Source organism: Vidua macroura, chromosome 1, assembly GCF_024509145.1.
Source record: "Vidua macroura isolate BioBank_ID:100142 chromosome 1, ASM2450914v1, whole genome shotgun sequence".
NCBI classification, from domain to species: Eukaryota; Metazoa; Chordata; class Aves; order Passeriformes; family Viduidae; genus Vidua; species Vidua macroura.
Window position 1 is genome coordinate 107,679,359 of NC_071571.1, and position 19,775 is coordinate 107,699,133.

The window sequence follows — 19,775 nt, forward strand, 5'->3', positions numbered from 1 at the left end:
ATTTAGTTAAGGTTTAGACATAGACTAGATGCAATCCAGATTGTGCCCTTTACTGTTTACAAGCAAAAGGTGAAAATGTGGCGTAAGAAATCAGTAGAGATTTTCTTCTAGTCATTACTTGTCCTCACCAAAAACTGTTTATGGAAACATGTCTATTTTTTTTTTTTGTTTTTTTGCCCTGGGCAGTCAAGGGCAGTCCACCAGAACCCAGAACTGTTCTGGTGCATCATACACATTAAATTCTCTTTCCTCCAGCATAATGATAAAAAAAAGAGGCATGGTCTTTCATGAAACAGCAGCCATAAGCATAAAATGTGCATGAAAGAGGCAGAATATTAGGCTACATTGCCTGCCTCTCTAAAATGTCGTGCCATGTCCCCTACCTTGCAGTTAACCTGTTCCAAACTCTGTCTTTGATGTTAGTGGCCTGGGTTTGATTTTGGAATGGACTTTAAAAAGCATCTCCAAATTATATCCTCGGGTTTGTGTGCACAATTCCTAGTCACCCCCAGAAGGCTATGTCTTCCTGTGGCTGAAGACAGAATTTAGCTTCCAGGTGACAAACAAAATGCTGCATCCCAAGTAGTTTTGGCACATTTTCACATTTTCACTCTCTTTTGAGGTCCATGGAATATCCATTGTTTAAAGACTTTAGGCTGACTCTGAAAGGGTTGGATCTTATCTAAGGGAATTACAGAGGCTAAACAATTTCTTCTCATTACTTGGTGCTGGTAACGTTTTAATAAAGGATGAGGCAAACATTTGTTTCCTTTATGTTTTTCATTAGTTTGTGGATATGAGGAACTGGCGCTTGGAGGCAGTAGATGAACGTATGGACATTCCAGTCACTTTCAATCCAGTCAGTAACAGTGTGGTGGCTGATGTTCAAGAATTGCCAGCTTCTGTGCATAATTTGTACTGGAAAGCACCACCATCTTACCTGGGAGAGAAGGTAAATGCCACCTAACTCTTCTGGTTTATTAACGGGTAATCATTTTTTCACCAGCGTCATTGATAGAGTCTCATTGTTTTTCTTAGATAAGTTTCTCTCTCTTCACTTGCCTCTCATACCTGTCATGCCAGGAATCACAACATTTTACTTCAGAGTACAGTTTTGAAATTAACTGAAAACACAGAATTAATCATAGTGCTTGGTGCCTGACATGTCTTAATGTGAACAGCATGATCAAGTGCTCAATGGCTTCAATGTCTCAAGCAGCTGGTACCTTTAGCTGCTTTTCTGAAGCCCAGAACATGTAGAACTTGCCAGTGTGGCTGCTCTGAAACCCAGAACACATAGGGCTTGTCGATTCTTTAGATTCTCTAGAGTATGTCCTGGGCAGATTTCCAAAAGAATAAAAGCTGATTATGTGCTTTTGCACATAATGGCACACAAAAGCCTCCAGGCTTTTGCTTTGGATATGCTGCTTGGGAAGAGCATCAACTGGTTTTCTACCCTTTGTGTTCTTCGGGCTGCTTGCTGCTCTGTCGACCCGTGCATGGGAGCAGCCTTCTGCTCATGGTTAGTGCCATAAGCATCTCAGCCTGAGGATCACACCGACCAGGGGACCTTGCTAATGGTGACTTGCAGGCCCAGAGCCCCTCTCTTTGGAGCTCTGACAGTGCCAATACTTACCATCCAGTTGCGGGGCACACAGGCTTTTCAGATGCAATCCTGCTGACACACAAGAGAAAACAAATGGTGTAGACACCAAGACATGAAAGGTGGTACAGTTTTTGGTTTCTCCTAGTCCTCATTTTAAAGACTAGAGAAGTATTCTTCCTCCTTCTCTCCTATTCTCAGAGGTGTATATATATCTCAGGCGAACAGCACATTTAGTTAGGGTGCTTTTTGTCGATGTTATAAAGGTTCTTGTTTCAGTGCCCACAAATTATTTTTGTAAGAAATTTCATGTTAAAGCACACGTTATCACCTTCAGTGTTAAACCAAAAGTACTTTTGTTGTTCCATAACAAGATATAAAGCAGGCAATGACCCTTTTTAAACACAGCTGTTAAGATCAGTGCTGACTTATGTTGCATGTCCCAGTATCTACCTAGGTCCTAGGCCTGCTATTACTTGCCGTTATTTACAATGACAGCACTGCAAATAAAATAGTTATAATTTGGGTTCTGCTTTTGCTGCACACTCTGTATGAGTGTATATTTTAGCACAGGCAATACTGCAGTAATGAAAGTCACACCAAAATGATATCTAGCTGTGAGTTTACAAGTTCAAAAATTTACCAATTATTCATGTTATTGTGTTTTGAAAATGTCAGGGTTTGGTCTGCTTCCAGTGATAGCATCTCTTTTGGAAAATATGAACAAGATCACTTCAGCTATTTTTCTTTATGATGAGGGTATAAATACTATTTTCCATTATCTGAAACCTTTAAACTGGTTCCACTGGAACATTTATATTTAGCAGAGTATATTTTCTTTGCTCTCTCTGTCTTTTGTTTACAAAGTTAAAGAAATCAAATATATAATCTGTAGCAGTACAGAAACTAAGAGTAATTGAGAAATTCAGATAACATTGTCCCCATTTTCTTTCATGTTTTAACATTCTATTTAACAGACCATTTTTGACATTAGAAAATAAATACTGTGCTACAGAATAGAGAGGTTAGTTTGTAACATCGATATTGTCCTATTAAAAAAAACAATTGAAAAAGTAATTTAACAGCCTCTCAAATGATGCAGTTCTGAAACATGTTAAATAGGAAATCAACTCTAATTTGAATTTCCTTATTTTTTTTTAAAGAATTCATTTATACAGAGTGATTTGATTGTGTTGACAAACTATAGCCAGTGTTCCAAATTATGCTTTTGAAAATGCAGTTGGGTAAGGAGAATAGCATTAATTATGGGCCTGTGATCCATGGAACAAATATAGTGTTGAGATGTCAGTATTTTGTTTGTAATTCATCAAAGATATGCAGAGGGGTAGAGCGAACGCTGGTGCTTACCTGTCGAAGAACAGAACCTGACAAAGCAGTTCTTCCATGGCAAAACCAAGGATAAGGTGTAAAGGCAAATGAGAAAGGTGCAAACCAAAATAGGACATCCATGGCAAAATGCCTGATTTCACCTGGTACCCACAAACCTTCCTTTGAGGCTCTTCTTGGAACAAAACCTATCTAGGCTGTGCCTGGAGCTTCCTTTGCTCCCAGACTGTTTTGTAGTGAGTCCCTCACACAGCACCCAGGGATGTGCTGCGTTCGTCAGGTGATTCAACCACACTTGTCTCTGTCTGTTCTGGAAAGCAGCCCCGTGTTCTGTTGGGTTTGAGGCCACCTGTGGTCACCTGTAGCTGATTTCAGCTCAGCCTACTGGCACAGTCTGCTTACAACAGAGCTGATACCTGAGCATTAGAAGTCTTGTCCTGAAGGTAGAGGAAAAGAATCCTGATTGGATTCATGTTTGCAGTAAGTTTAGAAAATGCTGGCTTCAAACATGCTTAGTCTGCCTTCTTTTCATCCATGGCTATTTATGAGGTCACCACCACTTTCACTGTCAGTTTGATGTCTGTTCTTGATACACCAAATCTGCTCTGTACAGTCAGGGAAAGAACAATATTCATGTAACCACGTGATTTCTCCACAACATGGGTGGTGTGAACCCAAGTATGAAAAAAAAACCCATGATGCAGGTAACCTTTCAGAAAACATTACCTGCTCATCTGTCAGATACGCTCAGTAAGCAAAATAGAAAGTAACTTCTTCCAAAAAAAGCAACATTTTCATATTTTTTCTAAATAAGAAAGAGTAAATATGTTATTTATAGTGCTGGAAGATGAGACAAACTGGAATAAAAATTTACTTAATATCAAGCAATAGTGCAGTAAAGTATCTCTGGTGTTGTGCATCTTGTTACAGCTTTCTTCATATGGTGGCTTCCTAAGTTACCAAGTGAAATCTTTTGGCCTACCTAGCGAGGGCATGGTTCTTCTGGATAAGAAACCTGATATACGACTGACAGTAAGCTTTAAAATACTATTTTTTTCTTATAAGCAATACAAATACCATGATTTTTATCTTACTTAACAACTACGGGAAATTTTGCTCATATAGTGTACTATTAAAGCCATTAACTATTTCTATAAAAGTGATTTTACTTCATTTTACTCAAAGGCATCAACACACCTGTCTCTGTTGCCAAAGTAACATATTATTAAGCATAACTGATTTGCAAAGCAAGTAAAAAGATAAACCAGGATTTTCTCTGTAGAATATGCTTGTGGGAAAAAAAAATAATCAATGCCTTTCACGCTTGTCAACAAGTATGGCCTCATTTCTGCAAAAGATGCCCTGGATTTTATGAGTAATTAATCTCATTTTCTGTGAGATTTTTTTTCAGCATAAAACTAAGCATAATTATAAGACTTCAAGGGACTGAAATAAAAATGCAATTTAGGTTGACAGGTTTTTAATTTAACCACTTTAGAGCCAAAATTTAAATCTTTAACTGTTGAGATTCTCAAGGGGATGTTTTGTTTCCTCATACCATCAGAAATACCAATTAAATACTCTTAAGATTCTTATTGGGAAATGTACCTCATAAACTGCTACCATAATACCCATAGTTGCTGGTGCACCAGGATGCAAAGAAGAGTGTTTCAAAATGCAAAACCATTTTTATTCTAAGGCAATAACTAGTTCCTCTGAAAGTTGATCAGCATTAATTTAATTCTCTTGATGTTTTACTCGAAAGCAAGATTGTTAATATGCAAAAGCAGTGAAAACCCTGCTGGCACCAGAACACAGTGCTCACTATACCACTTTCCTGAGAAAAAGACGTACAGTGTTCCTAGTATTACTCAGTTTTAATCCCCCAAACAACAGGATTAACATGCTTCACCAAATTTTATTACATCTGAACACTTTCCCATAACAAGTAGTGGAACAGCAATTTTATATCCTCATTCTCACATAGGGCCAACAAATGGAAGTTGTTTATATGGATCCCAACAACCCACTGCCTGATCGTCAATATTATGGCCGAGTGCAGCTGGTTGAGGTAAGAACTGAAAAAGGAATAGCCTTCTCTTTTCCTTCCAGAGTCACATAAAAACACACACATTCAGAATATGTGCAGAAGTACCAAATACTTGGTAACGGTGAGGAATATAAACTTAAACACTCTAGACTTTAAATTTAAAGAACATTTTTTATCTCTCTTTACTGCCATATTGAACCTGGGTTCTGGTTCATGACACCCAATTTTTAGCACCTCTGGGTTGGGCATCTTGTCCAATGTAGCCCTTAGCATTCCCTCCAGGGCCAATGGAGTAATGCTGAATCAGTCCTCAATAGAAAGTGATTCATTGCAGCCACAGACTGTACTTAATAGGGATGGAATGAATTGTTATCTGTTTTCCTTGGTGTCTAGGTTCTAGTTTAGAATGGGGTGCATTCTAAACATTCAAGTAGGTGAATTCAGCAGGGATTATTCCTACCTAAACCTGTGCTCAGAAGGTTGAACTGGGTAATTTATTTCATATGCAGGCAAACAAGGTGTTTCTTCAAGACAAATTCCATTTTCAACAATGATGTGTTTATTAGCAGCAAGAAAGCCCTGAAAGATTTGATTTCTAGGACTTTCACTTACTCTTTAAAAACAACAGCATTTTCCTTGACATTTTTATGGTTTGGTGGGTGATATCTCAAAGAAATTTGGATGACTGACGAAGAAGCGACAGGCTTCTTCACTTTTTAATACCTCAAAGCCATACTTACCTTGCACAGTCAAAGCTACATCCCTTTCTTTATGCTCATTATTCTTTTTCACACACACTATGTGTCTACTCTCCTGGACTCTTATTACCCCACACCAGTTGGCACTAAACAAGTCTGCTCCATGGGTGTTTTCTCGTGTTTTCTGTCCTCTGGTCTTCTTTGAAGCTACTCTTTCAAGCAGCTGCAGCGCTGTGCTCATTTTGTACCCCTCAATGTGCAGGGCAGCTTCAGGCACGCCAGCAGCGGTGAGCTGGTATCCCGAGAAGAGCTGATGACAATCCTGTCCAGGCTGGATGGCTTGCACATCCGGGCCCTGTACTTCACGGAGACTCAGCGCCTGACGCTTGGGGAGGTCGGGCTGGAAGAAGCCACCGGCGAGGGCAGCGGCAGCATCGCGCACAGCGTGGAGGTGTGCGCCTGCCCGCCGGAGTACGCCGGTGACTCATGCCAGGTAGGAAACGTTCGCCTCCGTACTGTGCCGTTACCTTCTGTCTTTTGCCTACAGCTATACATACTGGCTTAGTTAGAAGAGCAGGATGGTAGTTAAAGTAATTAAGTGTGCTTCCTGTAAGCCTGTGCACTTTCAATGGCTCAAGTGTTTTCACCGTCTGAGAAGCACTGTGGGGTTATTCTACTTGTGACTGCTTTTATGGAGCTGCAAACGCAATTTTGCATATGTACGGCACTATAAAGAGGGATTCTTCTATGATGCCCTCTGAGAGGCTGAATAATCTCTTACTTTACTGGAGAGAAGGTCAGAATTTACTTAATTGAAGTCTGTGAGACCATACACAGTAGAGAAGATTCCTGGTGTTTCTTATTTTAGCAGGGTCCAAGGGAAGTAGCCTGAATCCAGATAATTCAGGATCCTATTTGTGTAGAAAAACATGTGAAATCTGAAATTAACATATTTGCAAAAAATATTTGGAGATATGTTTATGAAAGATAGCATAGACTTGGCAAAATAATACTGTTAGCCGAAGATTGGCACTACAGCTATATATCCTGTCCCTGATGCAGTTCCTGTAGCTGTAATTCTTTTGCTTGTCACTTTAGAGCTTTGCTGTTGCCATGTGTAAGCACCCAATGCAGCAGAATAAAGCACCAGAGAGATAAGCAGTGTACAAAGTGCACAAAATATGAGGAATTACTCTCAGAAAATGGTTGAGCATTGCCATAAAGTAGCAATTGCTGTACTAACCTTGCAAAAGCTTTTTGAATTGAGAATGAATGAATAATATCCAGGCTGGAGCATCTGCAGAGAGACTGAACAAAACCATGTATGGCTGGCTTACATTTTGTGCATGCATCCACTGCTCAGGACAGCTAATTCATCATCTACAGAGTAATCATTTTGGAAATATTTTTGATTTTTTCACACTTCTGTTGCTGGGTGCCACACACAAATTTATGAGCATTGACTGAAAATTCTACTGCCATCCCATTGCTTTCAACATGCTGCCTTGGTTTAACTAAGCTTTTGGGGGGCTTTTTATGTAACCTGGTGAAAATAAAAAGCCAAAGGAAGTGATCAAGACACTCACGGGGAAGTTTGTAAGCCCTGTATGTTTATGCAGCATTACTCAGGCAGTGATTTACTGCTCTAATCACCAAGCTCTGTCTGGCTGCCTTAGGTGGGGAGGAGGTGATGCCTGCCACACCCCGACTTAGGTATATATTGAGCTACAGGAACTGCAGAGTTACTTGTTAACCTCAGGAACTGTGCTGTGTGCTGAGCGACTTGACTCACGGATAAAGTTTAAAGGTGGGGCCCATCCTGGCCCAGAACCTCATTAATCTGAGTCAGAAGCTGGAGAAGAAGGGGGCGTAATAAGAAAGAGCAGTGAGCACCGAAGGGAGAGCAGCGAATGTTCACAGGGGAGCCAAAGTAAAATGATGGCCCAAGCACAGAGGCCAAGAAATGTAGGATGGCTGGTTGTCACTTTAGTGTCCCTTGGGCATTGTCTAGCACAAGATATACAGCAGAAACTCTATAATCCCCACCTTCTGGAGAGGAGTCAGTGGCAACAAGTTCAAATGGATTTTTATCCAAAAGAGGTAATCTGCTCATTTTTTCTTCCTCCCTTCCTTCCTTCTTTCACTTTGTTTTTAAATGAACTGATTTGGTAACAACTTCTATATTACTTAATATAGAAGTAATTAGAAGATTAATCTTTTGTCTCAAAGTACTTTACTAACAAAATTGTGTACAAGAGGTTTGTTTTAAATTGCTGTTTACTTGAAAGCAATAATCCTAAAAAGCACTTGAAAGTGCCTGGAGCTTTATCTTCATGTGGAATCAATTTATCATTTGTGTGGAATCACAAATGCTACTTCAAAAACAATGTGCCCACGTACTCCAAATGTGTCATTTTAAAGACAGCATAAATAGAAAAACAAAAGACTGTACAGATTTTTTTCCAAATGCAATTAGATGTATTTTTTAAATGCCTGATTTATTTTTCTCTCCAAAAAGAGACTTTAAGTAAATAAAATGTATATGTATTAGATCATATATTTTACTTAGTCATGCTGTTTAATGTATTTCAGGCCCTGGTTTCTTCCGAAGCTGTGTATATTGACTCCCTGTTGTTCAGTGAAAATACTCACCCTTTAAAAAAAGTGTCTAAAAAACTTCAACTCTCTATTCTAAATTTAGTCCTTGCTCACACTGAAGTCAGTATTCAAAGCTGTTGATGGTATTAGTATTTTGCATGCTTCTTTTTTTTTTTTTTTTTTTTTTTCTCAATTATCCTACATGTAGAAAAGGCAAAGGTGCCAGTAGTGATTGTTGTTTCAACAGCAGTAATTCGATACTCCTTTTGGAATCTGCTTTGTGAGAGATGACTATTTTTTTCCCCTGTGGTAGTTCTATCATTGAAAAATTCTCTGGTTAATCCTGCCTCTGCATAAATGCTTATGCCTCCAGCCACTGGAATGTGATTTGTGACACAGTCCCACAGACCCTTTGCTCTTCAGATTGGTTCCATCAGTCTTGGTGGTGTACTTACTATGAGGAAAGATTTATGGCTTTAGAGTTCAACTATCACTTGTTTTCTGTGTGTTGTTGGGACCAGCCCCTGCCCGTGAGGCAGAGGCAAGGCATAGGTGCAGCTCACAAGAACATTGCTGGAGGCAGGAACCTGGGAGGTGCTGGCTTCGTGGGGAGCACGGCTTTCTCCCCGCTTCTGTAAGCCTTTGATCCTCCTTGCACGACACCAGATTAGTTCCTAGGGGAAAAGAGCTACAGAATAGGAAGGACAGACTGATGTCCAGTCATTTTTAGTGTGGTTGGTGTGCCTAGAGTATTCCAGGAGAAGATGGGTGTGAATTCTTGATCTGTATGCAGAAGGGCTTCATTTCCCTGCTCATGCCAAGCAAGAGCCTGGTTTTAACATATTAGTTACTACCTCCCTGCTGTAGGCGAGCAAACTTGATGTCTCTTTCTTCATTCAGAATGTCCCTCTGGTTCAGCTCCTTGTTTAAATCCAGCTGTGGTCTGACAGGCTGTGCTCCTGCTCCTGTGCCCTCAATAGCTGGAACATTCTTCTCATGCTTCTCCAGTCTCCAGGGCAAGCCTGTACTTAGAAACTAGACCACTGTATGTTTTGTTACATCACCTAGCTATGTCTAGGTGTGGCTTTAGCTCTTGGTAGACTAAATTGTGGAAGTCATGATGAATATATGTAAAAGGTATCCAGAATTGTTTCCAAGGAATACACTCTAGTGAAATTATTATCAAGATATAACCACTAATTAGTGGTGAGATTTCCAGGTGCTCTTCTTTAGATTCACACTACAGTGTTCTCATACTCAAGCATTTTTCTGTGGTTTAGAAATCATATTCTACACCTTTGTATGTAGCCACAGGAAATGTGTTTTTCTCTAAGGTTTTTTTTTTTTCTCTAAGAGTCAAAATTGTTAAATCATCACTGTCAAAGTGTCTAAAGCACAGGGTTCAGATGAAACTTCTTCATCTCCATTAATTGCTAGTTACTGCAATTAAAAACTTAAACAACATTATGAGCTTAGGAGAGCTTGAAAGGAAATTCACGCCTTCACTACTCCTAGGAAATGGAAAACATTTTCAAAATACACTTCCTGTAACATGTAAAACTTTCTACCGATGCTCACCAATTTTTTTTCTTTCTTCTTGATGTCCAGGAGTGCGGCATTGGATTTTATCGCGAGAACAAAGGAATATTTGCTGGACGCTGTGTGCCCTGCAACTGCAATGGAAATTCAAATAGATGTCAAGATGGTACTGGAACATGTATTGTAAGTAATTAGTACCATTCAGTAAATTAATGGGAAGAAAAGGAGGAAAAAACATTTATCTTACTGCATTATGGACCATACAGTATTATTAAATTTCAAGCAACTAAGAATAATCCTTTTATGTCTCATTCTCTAAATTTTATATTGTTAGTGAGCATAAGATGTGTACACTTAAATGTACATTTAATGTAACTGTGGTTGATTGGAATAATTTGTGTCCTTGTCTTAATTTCTTTCTTTCCCCTGTAATTTTTGTTAGAACCTGGTTACAAAAGTCACCAAACTTGTACATAAGGAAACATTTGTAGTCATTTATAACAAACCTGGGTCTTATCCTGGCATATGCAGTCTTGAGCTTTATAAAAATGTAAGAGGATGTGTTTGTATAACGATGACAAACAGCACATTCATGTATAGCATAGGGCTTTGCAGAATCTTGTTTAATCAGCTTCAGTGCATCTCCACTAATCATAGTCTACAGCTAGATGGGTTAAAAATATTGAATTAAATAAGATTAAATGAAAGTAATAGAAGTTAGATTAACTAGAAGATTTCAGCTGTTACAGAAGCTGTGATGGGGTAGATTTTGCTCCCTGCTACTCTATATTAAACCCAAAGCAGCCCCATGGGACTGGATCAGCCCTCAGCAATGGAAGTGTGACACTTGGCTGACTGTACTTCTCCAGTGTATATCCACGATGCTTCTGTGAATAGTTTGTCCTGAAAAATTCCCCCTTCAAAATATTTTACTAATTTTTCATTTACTGTGCAAACGAGAACCTTTCCAACATCTTTCATGGTCTGTCTTTTCTGTTACTTTTTCCTTCTTCACAGTGCATCCATTCTGCCTGCGGTGCATTCCTGCATGTTATGTCATTCTCCCCGGCTTTGTTTCAACCAACCATGTTGCTTTAATGGAAACTATAAACCAAACCAGCACATTCTGGGAGATGACTTACAGGCTGCTGCTTTGGAGGGGCAGGGCAGGCCGTGACAGGAAAGTGCTGCTGCACAGCAAGAAATATCAAGAAGTTTCACTTCAGATTAGAATTATGAAGGCAAATTTTACTTTCACCTCATGAAGTATGTGATCTAGGTTTTTCTTTATCCCATTCTTCTCACAGCTGGATTAACTTTCAGACAGATAGAGCTAAATGAGCCCTTGGTCCCAGGCAGGCAAAGTCATCCAGAATAATGTGGTGAAAAATGAAAGCCCTGAGGGCCTTTATATCCATCATGAACTTCCGCCCAACCAAGAGCAAGTTTGTCTCTCCGTAGAGGAGCCATGGGACAAAAACTTGATGTGATGCAGAGAAGATAAGGAGGCTTCCCACTGTGGAGCCATCAAGTTCCACATCCAAAGTGCAAAGCTTGTTCACTTGGCTTCCTGCTCCTCACTTGGAGCCCCAGACCTGAGTACCTGCATTTGTCAGTGTCCTTCCAGTGACCACCTCCAGAGGTGGATTTGTGAGGGAGGCTAAGCACAGGCTGGCTCCTTCCCCTGTGCAGCAGCACAGCCCTCCCTGGCTCAGGCAGTCGCTCTCCCACTGCTGCATGCTGCTGGAAGGAGAGGAGTGCTGCTGGAAGAGGGGAACAATGGAGGGCAGGGGGAGGTGGAGAAGAATGAAGACCTTGGTTCTCATGTGAAGGGAAAAAGCATTTCTTTGCCATTAATCAGGCTTTGTGTCCTCGTGGTCCCTGCCCTTTCTCCTGGAAGGCACATTCCCTCAGCAGCAGCATGGTGCCGAGACTTGCTTATCCCATGGCGTGTTGCTTCATGTCACGGAGCCCCACATGTTTGGCGTGACCTCAGTGGCTCTGCTGTGGCCCTGACACACTGCTCCGACTGTCTGGTACCATATGGGTGCATATGGAGTCAGCTGGAAGTTTTCCTTTAGGGTTTGCCATACTTGATAGTTTGGAGATGCTGTGACTCCAGGGGTATCTCTGACCCTGTAAAACTTGAAGGAAGACCCATGAGGGAGTTGCTGCTCTGGCTTCATTGCACTGTGCCTAGGGAGCTTCAACTTTTATATGCCATGTAGCTAGAGGAGCAGCATGGCGCGTTCAGGGTGGCTTATATGTGAAATAGCTGATACTTTTCTTTGCAATTACAGAATTGCTTCAGTTTCTATAGACAGAGTGAGCAAAACAAAAAGCCAGGAGATAAACTTGTGGGAGGAGGTTGCTCTAAGATGAAACCAGCACACATATTTTGAAAACATCTCTTTTACTCTTTTGCAGTTGAATTTATTATTCAGTATTATGAAAATTGACAGTAATTTTTCAGAAACAGTCTGAATTTTCCATTAGGCTTTTGCAGGAACATATGCACCAGCTTTTATAGAAGCCACATTTTAAAATGGTTTCTTTTGCATATATAGTGCCTTTGTGATACTTGGTGTTTAACTTCATGTCAAATGGCTCATATGGGAATTGGAGCTTCTCCTGTTCTTTCCCAGAACCAGAACTTTTTATCAATGAGCCACAGATATAGTTCTTTAACCAAAATGAAATCAAATTAGGGGTTACCACCTGAGGGAAGAGCTCATGGTTGAGGGAATCTGGTGTGAAGAAATGTGAAGGAGAATGGAATTTTAGAGGAGATGGAAGAGACAGAGCTATTTCTCATTTGCAGGGAAAAACGCCCCTCTTCTGCCAGTCATGGTAGTAGGGTCTTCAAACATAGCCCTGAGCCATCGAGGTCCCTGAAATGGAAGCAGAGTTTGCTCAGTGACTGCTTCCAGCCGTTTTCCTGCTTTCTTTTTTCCATCTTTTGCTCTGTTAGTAAGCCTTCAGCTCTGTGGGACATTTAATCAGTCTGTTCCACAGAAGACAAACAGTTGTAGAACTTCAGAGTGTGAATGCCTCTCGACTGTTAGGCATTCGATATTTTTCTTATGGCTGCTTATGTATTTTTATGCTGCTTATGTATTTGAACAACTTCTATTTTAAATTAGCAACACTTTAGGTAATGCAAAGACAACTTCCTTATTCTGTTCCTTATTCTAGTGCTGACAATTAGACAGCACTAGAATTAAGAATTTTTCTAAACTAAGATACAATTCCCAACAATTTTATCATGAGAAAAGGGGCTTAGCTGCATCAGTTTCAATTATATACTTAGCATTTGCTTTCTATTATTTATTCCGGTTACTACAGAAAAATACAACACATACACTGGAGAAACTACATGAAATTCAATTCTAGTCTGAATCTACTAAGAGAAACATTTTTTGTATTTATTTATGATAAATACATTTATTTTAAATGAGATTTTTAAAGAAATGTACTTGGAGTCAATTGCATGCTTTTAGATTGTATTTGTCTTCTAAGTAGTGTTAAGATGAAAAATTTAAAGTTTTATATAAATGTAGTGACTTTCAATTGTAATATGAAGACAGAGAGAGAGCATTAATGGAATGCTCCTTTACTAACTATGAATCTGGTTGAGTTTCTTTTAAAATACGTTTCATTTCAACTTATTTTATGTTTAATTTCAACTTTTAAATTCAACTTTTTTATCCGTTGCTTTTCCACAAGAGGGAGGAAATTGTGCTTTTTACAGTTAGAAAATGGACTGAAACTGTTCTATCCTGGTTGTGAAGGCAGTTTGGCAATAAATGCTTGATTATATGGAAGAAAAAGAACATATTCTCTGAGTAAATAGACTGTATTTTAAAAAATAATAGTAAAGCCATATTGAGTGATAAAGCACTGCTAAATGTCTTGCTTGTTTCCTTTCCAAGGACTGCCAGTATAATACTGCTGGGGAGAAATGTGAGCACTGTAAAGATGGTTATTTCGGAGATGCCACTCAAGGTCCTGCCGGGAATGCCCTTGCCCATATACAAACAGGTACAGTAAAAGCTTGTAAGAAGAATCAAGCAGCGAGGGAAGAAGAAAAAGGAAAAAAAAAAAAAAAAAAAGAAGAAGAGGGAGAGAGAAAAAAAATCCCAAAATCCAAACTCTTCTACCATAGGAATATAATTATCTTCTTCTCCGTTCTCATATTGAGAGCTTGGTGGTCTGTCTCACAGCATTGCCTTTTTTAATAAGCTGAGTTTCCAATTCTCATTCAGACCCTGAACTTCAGAGGCACACTGCTCATAGCCTTGGGGAGCCCAGACAGTAAAAGTGGGCTTTTTTCCAAAACCACCATTACTTCCTTCATAGTGAGAAATATACAATGAGGTCTTTTCCCTTACTGGGCATATCCAGAATCCTTCTTTTTTACTGGAATGCAAGATGTTTAGCACCATTAATCTGGCTAGGAGATAAGAGAAAACAGTGAAACAAGCCTTTTATAGGAATGCAGAAAAATTGTTAGGATGCCAAAATAATATAAAAGCATTTAAAGTATTAAGTACATATCTAGAACTCTAAAAGAGTATGATTGCTTTTCCTGTCAAAGTTCTGTTTGAAGTGCAAACATACTGAGATGAAAGTGAAAAAATGAACCTTACTTGTATCTAATAAGGTTGCCAGGCTCTTAAAACTGGGCAGCTTAATTGCATTTTAAATGCATGGTATGTTTAGCCAGATTGTCATCATCGGTCGCTTCTAAACCATGGTAAATAAAATCAAATTTAAAAAAAACCAAACAAACCCTAAGCTATAAATTGCTAAAGGCGCTACATGGTATTTGCCAGGTGCATTAGCACACACCACCGTAACCTTAAGTAAGAGATTTACACCATCAGACAATAGACAGGCTTATAATTTATCAGAGAACTCTCTGATAGATCTGTTTTGACAGCCTCTTCTGCAGGTGCTTGCCTAAGGCTGACTGAACATGTTTTTAGTCATCATTTGCTTTCAGAGTTCTGAATTATCTAGGGAGACCATAAACCTTTGCAGATTCATAACTGCAGATTAGGGTGGCGAATATCATTCTTGACGTAGGAAATGCTCCCCACCTAGCAATACTGGAGTTGACAATTTTCCATCTAGTCAAATTCCAGTAGTTCTTAGTGCAGACCTCTGTCTGATACACAGACTTGCTTAATCCAACTGTTCATAGATGAAAAAATAAAAATAGCAAACATCGCTCTGCTTCACCTCCTGCCTTCTCCTTCACAAACACTGAACTTTGAATCTAGACAAATCTCCTTGAAAGAGCAGAGAAAAAAGTTCATTTTGTTAACCAGATTCTTGGGATCCCAAAAACTGTGCACAACTCTACTTTGCCTTGGTTAAAAAACCCCTAAACAACATCAGCTACATAAAAAATATCCTTTAATGTTCTCATCCAAAGAAAAAGGAAAGGAAAGGAAAGGAAAGAAAGGAAAGGAAAGGAAAGGAAAGGAAAGGAAAGGAAAGGAAAGGAAAGGAAAGGAAAGGAAAGGAAAGGAAAGAAAGGAAAGGAAAGGAAAGAAAGGAAAGGAAAGGAAAGGAAAAGGAAAGGAAAGGAAAGGAAAGGAAAGGAAAGGAAAGGAAAGGAAAGGAAAAGGAAAGGAAAGGAAAGGAAAGGAAAGGAAAGGAAAGGAAAGGAAAGGAAAGGAAAGGAAAGGAAAGGAAAGGAAAGGAAAGGAAAGGAAAGGAAAGGAAAGGAAAAGGAAAGGAAAGGAAAGGAAAGGAAAGGAAAGGAAAGGAAAGGAAAGGAAAGGAAAGGAAAGGTACAAACATGAGGAAATGTTGTCTAGCACAGGCTATTGGTTCTTGCCTACTAAGATAAAATATCTACCCAGACTTGTTTTATGACATCACTATTAAGGTTTATTTTAGGAATTCCTTTGGGTAGTGAACTATTATACTCAGTCTATAGAGCCAGGAAATTACAATTTTTTGAGTCTAAGGAAATGATTTGCACAAAAAATATGAAACTTCAAAGAATTAGTCACGGTAAATTATCTAGAGGCAATTAAATTAGCTGAGAAGTAATTTGGTGATGTAAAAACTTTTCAATCTGAAAGTCATTAAACTGAACCTCTAGAGTGTAAAACCTATTTGATCATGTGCTCACAATAATATTTTTGCTTCTTCTCAAAGATTTGCAGCTGGCTGTGTGGCAAATGGTGAAGAAGTCCAGTGTCTCTGCAAAGAAGGCTACACTGGAGCTCGTTGCGAACGGTGAGTAGCCTGTTTCTCAAAACCAAGAGTTTTGAGAGACATGATAAAAGGAGGGATGCCTGTATTGGGACAGACACATGTGGACATAGGGACATGCACCTATGCACAGTATGCATGTCCATAAGGAGTAGCTATTTACATGAAGAGCTGCTGAAGAGTGGTGCCATGGTGTAATTCCAGTCACAAACCCAATGCTCCCTGGGGAAATGTTAGCAATTCTCCACGGACTGACTGCACCATTTTTACTGAAAAGAGGTGTCTGCCTCTTTGCTGAAGTGCCCTATGCCTTGCCTCATCCTGTACTCTGGTAATAATGACTCCCTCTTGTTTCGCCCCTTTTCAAGTTAAAAACAATTTCCCCTTTCCCCCAGTGTATACGATGGTGCCTCAATGGTCTTATCAAACAGCGACCATGTAACATTTAGCACCATACCCTTCATCCCAAATCATCCTGGTGTGCTCCACAGTTGGAGCTTACGCACACCAGTGTGTGAAGCCATCTCTTGCTGGAACATTGCAGCAGTCTGGCAAAGCAACAGAGGAACAGCATGGCAGTTTCAGACAGGCAGGGGAACCAATTTCACTCAGTTTCAAATCCAGAGAGAACTGAAGTGTAATGGAGTGGTGTTGTCTGGTTCAGAAATTTGAAGCTAATAAGTCATGATGTCACATCTGAAGACTGGACCTGCAGTAGGACGTGCTCTTGTCCTCCAAGCCTGGTGCCTTTAACCTTGTCTAATCTGTGGGTTATAGGTATTTTCTCTTCAGGTATAGCTGTACCTCAGCTGCTCATCATGGCCCTTTGATCCTGCATTATCACCCCTATAGGTCTTACCACAGAGTGACTTCTAGGAATGTTAGGTATCCCATCTGAACAATATATTTTACCTTTAAAATATATAGAAATCAGTCACACAGACTGCTTTGCTGGCAGGAGGCAAGAGAGGGTGTCATGAAGCAGAAGAGTGATGATGTCATTCAGTGCTGTTGCTGTTTGAAATCTCAGCTGTGCATGCAGTGTGATCCCCCTCAGTACGTGTTTTCTGGTGGGATCACAGGCCAGAATAGTATGGTTTGCTTGGTTAAGCCTTGTCAAATTCTTGTCAGATTAAGTGAATTATTCCTGCAAGAGCACTGTGGGAGTTCTTTTATTTTTAGAAAAAAATTCTTTAGCACTCACAAAGATATTTTTAGCATAGTGCAGAGGATACTGTAAACCAAAAATATATTCTTTCTGTCTAAGTCAAGACATGAAATCAAAAGTTCTTGGAAGTTTCTTCAGGTGAACAACTGGGCTTTTATCTCAAGGGAAAATATATTTCACAAAATTAACTTCAACTATTTAATAATTTAATAAAAATTACTTGTATCTCTTTATCTAGCTGTGCTCCTGGATATTTTGGAAATCCACAAAAATATGGAGGCTTCTGTCAGAAATGTAACTGTAATAATAATGGACAGCTGGCTAGCTGTGACCACCTGACTGGAGGTATGTGAGGGCCTGTGAATAGAGCATTGTTCTGAATGGAAGGGAGCATTGTTTTCTCTTTGGGAAGCAAAGAAGGAAGGTACTTGGATAAGCTGAACTGAAAGAAAGATCTAGACTTACAAGAAATATAGATAATTTTTTACAAAATGTAAGATTTCCCAAAAACACAACACCGCGATAATAGAATGGCTGTCCCTGAATCATCTAAACAGTTTTGTCCCGTATTTTCCTTCATAAATACTGCTGACTTTATTTTGGTTTGGTTTCATGGCTGTGTTTAAATATACCATGGTTCCTTTGCTGACAGATTTAAATCATATCCTGCCAGTCTGTGTTATGGATTTAGGAAACTGAGCATCCTCAAAATGCCTTTTTAAAATGTATTTGGCACAGTTTAGCGAAATCTTCAGAGTCTGCCTTAGGCACTGCCGTCTTAGGGTATCCAAGCTGTCTGCATTTGCAGTGGAAGTTAGAACCTGACTCAGGAGGCTCTTTTATAAATCCTGCTACACTGCTCTTCTAGCTAAAACATCCATAATTTCCCAGAATCAGTCACACATGTACTTCACTACTGGTAAGCTCTTACATAATGCCATGAGCATATATTTGCTTTATCTATTAGAATTCTGAAGTAAAGGGCCTGATCTTACATTCCTCAGAGTGTCTTTACCTTGATTCACCTCAGTCCCTTGGGATACTCCTTTATATTCAGAAACACAGCGGCCACTGTTCCTGAAATGTCCTTGATTCTCCCATATTTTCATTCACCAATAACATTTCACTTTTCCTTCCCTGTAGACAGATTTTCTTCTTCATATGTTAGTGAAGTTTCCAACTAGTAACTCCAAATATTTCTATCCTCTTCATTTCTCTGCAGTGCTGTTCATCCCGCAGTCTAGTCTAGTAACTGCAAGGAGACCATTGTCTTTTCTTGGCCATAGAAATCAGAAAAACAGCAGGTGATGTGAACTGCTGTTGGCAGCTGGTGCAATTTTTCAATAGCTTGTTCTCATTTCATATTTCATCATTGAAGTAATACATCTCTATTATACCTTGTATGGAACACATCCAAGCAGTATTTGATGTTTTATCATTCCTTTCTGTTTTGAAGCAGCAGTTTGCTAGGACAAACTAATCCATAGGGCAAAATTCAACAAGCCAGTTTGTTTTCCTCCAACTACACCTCCTGATCATCTGTCTCTTTCTCTGCATTAGGAATAAGTCCCTCTTGTGATCATGTTCTAGCAGGTTCCTTTTGCGTGATGTTCGGCGCTTGGCCAGCACGTCACCATTTCTTGGCTGATGTTGTTGGTGCACAAGCTGTAATAATAGTTTTATTTAATTGGTACTTCACAGTGACAGCTGAAATGTGCCTGCTGTTAGCTGAACTATACAACAACGGAACTGCGCAGATGTTTGCATTTTGGAGGAATTTCTTTCATTCTCTTAAAAACATATTATTTATGATTTGTCTCCCTTTGGCAGCACTGATCACTACCAATCCCATTTAACTTCCCGATGACTTAATGTGCAAGTGCCAAAGGAAATGGCACAGCTAGGCAGTTTGTTCCAGGCTGTTTCATGCTGCTGGTAAAGTTCAGGTCCAATTTTATCACTGTATCCTCTCACAAGTTGCAAGCTGTTGAGTACTCTTGACAGTGGCAGCCTATACTGAGTGCATCCTGTTCCCAGAGAGTAAAAGGCATAGTATCATTAAGGTTGGAAAATACTTTCAAGGTCAGCAGGTTCAATCTTTGACCAATATGCATGGCCCTTTTCATTTTCAAGAGGAGATGAGAGCTTGGCGGTGGGACCAAGCCTGTAAAAGGAACTTGGGCATCAAGATGGGGAGATTCCTGTCCTATATGATGGCATTTTTAGGAGCCAGTTCCTCTCCTGCATCCTAGAAGTTAGTATCCTAGGATGTTACTCCACATGCACCTGGAGACTGTTAAGCTTCTTATAACAGGGTTTGTAAAAACCTAACAGAAGAGTGCATTGGACAGGAAGTCAGCTGTGTAGGCTTGTTGGAAAGTCTGAGGGCAATGTTTGTCACATATGACCTGCATCTCTGGTCCAAGGTGCTTGCCTTGTCTTATATACACTGCCTCCATCCATGCACACACACTGTGGATTTCTCTCAAGCTTGATTAATACCTTAATCTTGCAAGCTGTGACAGGCATGAAGGAAGGCCA

The 19,775-nt window shown here is 39.7% G+C and overlaps 1 protein-coding gene across 1 annotated transcript in view; it reads left to right on the forward strand.

Annotated features, from left to right (window-relative positions):
* The window catches only part of LAMA3 (laminin subunit alpha 3), a 107,022-nt gene that overhangs the window by 60,627 nt on the left and 26,620 nt on the right, over nt 1–19,775 (forward strand). The window contains 9 exon segments of the mRNA XM_053985477.1: nt 788–952; nt 3,881–3,982; nt 4,938–5,021; nt 5,961–6,191; nt 9,905–10,018; nt 13,768–13,840; nt 13,843–13,876; nt 16,010–16,090; nt 17,473–17,579. Coding sequence (XP_053841452.1) covers nt 788–952; nt 3,881–3,982; nt 4,938–5,021; nt 5,961–6,191; nt 9,905–10,018; nt 13,768–13,840; nt 13,843–13,876; nt 16,010–16,090; nt 17,473–17,579 — 991 coding nt within the window.